The 1935-nt window shown below is 32.7% G+C and overlaps 1 protein-coding gene across 1 annotated transcript; it reads right to left on the bottom strand.

Annotated features, from left to right (window-relative positions):
* Positions 1-358: 358 nt before the first annotated feature.
* Positions 359-806, bottom strand: LOC131935326 (large ribosomal subunit protein uL1-like). Its single transcript, XM_059291707.1, has one exon. The coding sequence runs from the start codon at positions 803-805 to the stop codon at positions 359-361; it is 447 nt and encodes a 148-aa protein (XP_059147690.1). The 5' UTR covers position 806.
* Between the last annotated feature and the right edge of the window lie 1129 nt (positions 807-1935).

The following is a 1935-nucleotide window of genomic DNA, read 5'->3' as shown; positions in this document are numbered from 1 at the left end:
TGTGCAACTTACGTACCTGAAAAATTATGGTAAGGAAAAGGTTAAGTAACACTCATATATTTTAGACATTTATATGTTTATTAACTACAATTTCATAGCAATGTCTTATATTTTTTAAAAATATTTCTTTTACTCGATGTCAGGGTATTTTTTTAAACATTTAGACAGTATATTGTATTTTAGACATTTATGTGTTTATTAAAAGCATGTTCTCATAATGGTTTTAATTAAGTAACAACAACTCATTAGGTTATCTATTTTTCTCATTATTATCATTTGATAGTTCTCGTTTTATTTTCATTTTTTTTTTTTTTTTGCCGCATTCACTCCTTATCATTTTTTGTCGTTACAACAACAGCTATGGTCTGTAATTAAGACTGTCATTGTGTGTAATTGGTGCGGGGAACTTGCCAGCCTTGTTCAAACCCGGCCCTAGAACTCTGGGAATTTGACGGATCAGAGACTCGGAAGCAAGGAAGGCGTCATACTTCTTGGCTATTTTTTTCACAAGCTTTTTGTCTTTGTTGAGTTTCTTTAGAGCTTCAATATCCATATGGGGCAAGTCGTTTGCCTTAGCCTGATCACAATGGACTTGATCACCAAGAATAAAGACCTTCATCTTGGGCTTGGGGATGTTACGCAATTTGATTGTTCCAGCAAAACGTTTGTCCTTCTGGGGATCATAGTTCTTCAAGGCAATGTGTAGCTCAATTGATTCCGTGAACTTGCGTTTCTTGGTTTCATTGGAATACTTGAGTACAGCATCAGTTGACTCACGAAGCGAGTCTCTGTTGATTTTACTCATCTTGGAACAGGGGTCGGCAACCTGCGACTCGCGAGCCGCATGCGGCTCTTTTGATATCAAGATGCGGCTCTCCAGCTCCTTGCACAAATACTAATAATCTTAATAAAATAATAAAATATTTGAAATAAAACAAATGTTAGTGGCTTTTTAAAACCAGGGAAATTTTGAAAATTGTAACTTTTGGCTCTTCCGCTTCAAAAGGTTGCCGACCCCTGTCTTGGAAGAGTTGTAGAGAAAGGAAGATTGGTCATAAAAAATAATATGCTCCGCATGTATGATAATTAATAATATAATTAACAGTCCACGCTCAACCTATGTAAGAAAGTATGTACTATCTTTGAATGGTTCTTACGATTTTAAATACAAAAACAATTTATTTTCATTTTCAAACTGAAACTTATCTCTAATAATATTAACGAACGTATAAGTTGTTATTAAAAAAAAATAATATAATAACGTAATAGATGTTTACTGTTTTTGTACTGTTTAGGTACACGTTGATCAACAAAAGAAAGTTTAGTTGTTTCCCTTATAAGATGTAAATTAAGTTAAGTCCCCTTCATTTATCACATCAAAAAAATATAATTCTAATATATTAAGTCTTTCTCTCAATTGGTGAGCGTAGCACAGATATATGAGTGTAGTAAAGTTTATGTTATTTAATAAATGTGTTGAGTGTAGAGAATAATTACGGAAACAATTGCAACGGTATTATTCATGTTTGTTTTGTTTTATTTTCCTATTCGTTTAATATCGAGTAGTATAGAGTTAATGTTGTATTGTTGGTTTTATTATCCGCCATTCTTCTCTAATTTTAAGTTTGATTTAAAATAGTTTTGGATGGATTTAAATTTACACATTATCTCACAGACAATAACGAACTTTTTAGTCGTACATTTTAATTGATTGATGAATAGGCAGCTCCTGAAGGAAAAGCAACATATATTGTGACATCTCCTAACTTTTTTAACACTAGAAAACAAAATAACAAGATCGTGTCATTTTTTTAGACCTCCTAGATCTCATGACTAACCTCCAGTATTAAATCTTCTATCTGTTCCTCTTCACGTGTATGACCCAATACTGTCGACTGGTACTCTAGAAGGACAATCAAAGCATACATCAATTCG

The sequence above is a fragment of the Physella acuta genome, unplaced genomic scaffold (assembly GCF_028476545.2).
Source record: "Physella acuta isolate Inbredline_101_S28 unplaced genomic scaffold, ASM2847654v3 ptg000142l, whole genome shotgun sequence".
Classification (NCBI taxonomy): domain Eukaryota; kingdom Metazoa; phylum Mollusca; class Gastropoda; family Physidae; genus Physella; species Physella acuta.
Note: the sequence above shows the minus strand (reverse complement) of the source record. Positions and strands in the feature narration are given on the sequence as shown.

What these genes read in the sequence shown, in the direction of transcription:
- LOC131935326 (XM_059291707.1), bottom strand. Translation starts at nt 805, where the DNA reads ATGAGTAAAATCAACAGAGACTCGCTTCGTGAGTCAACTGATGCTGTA.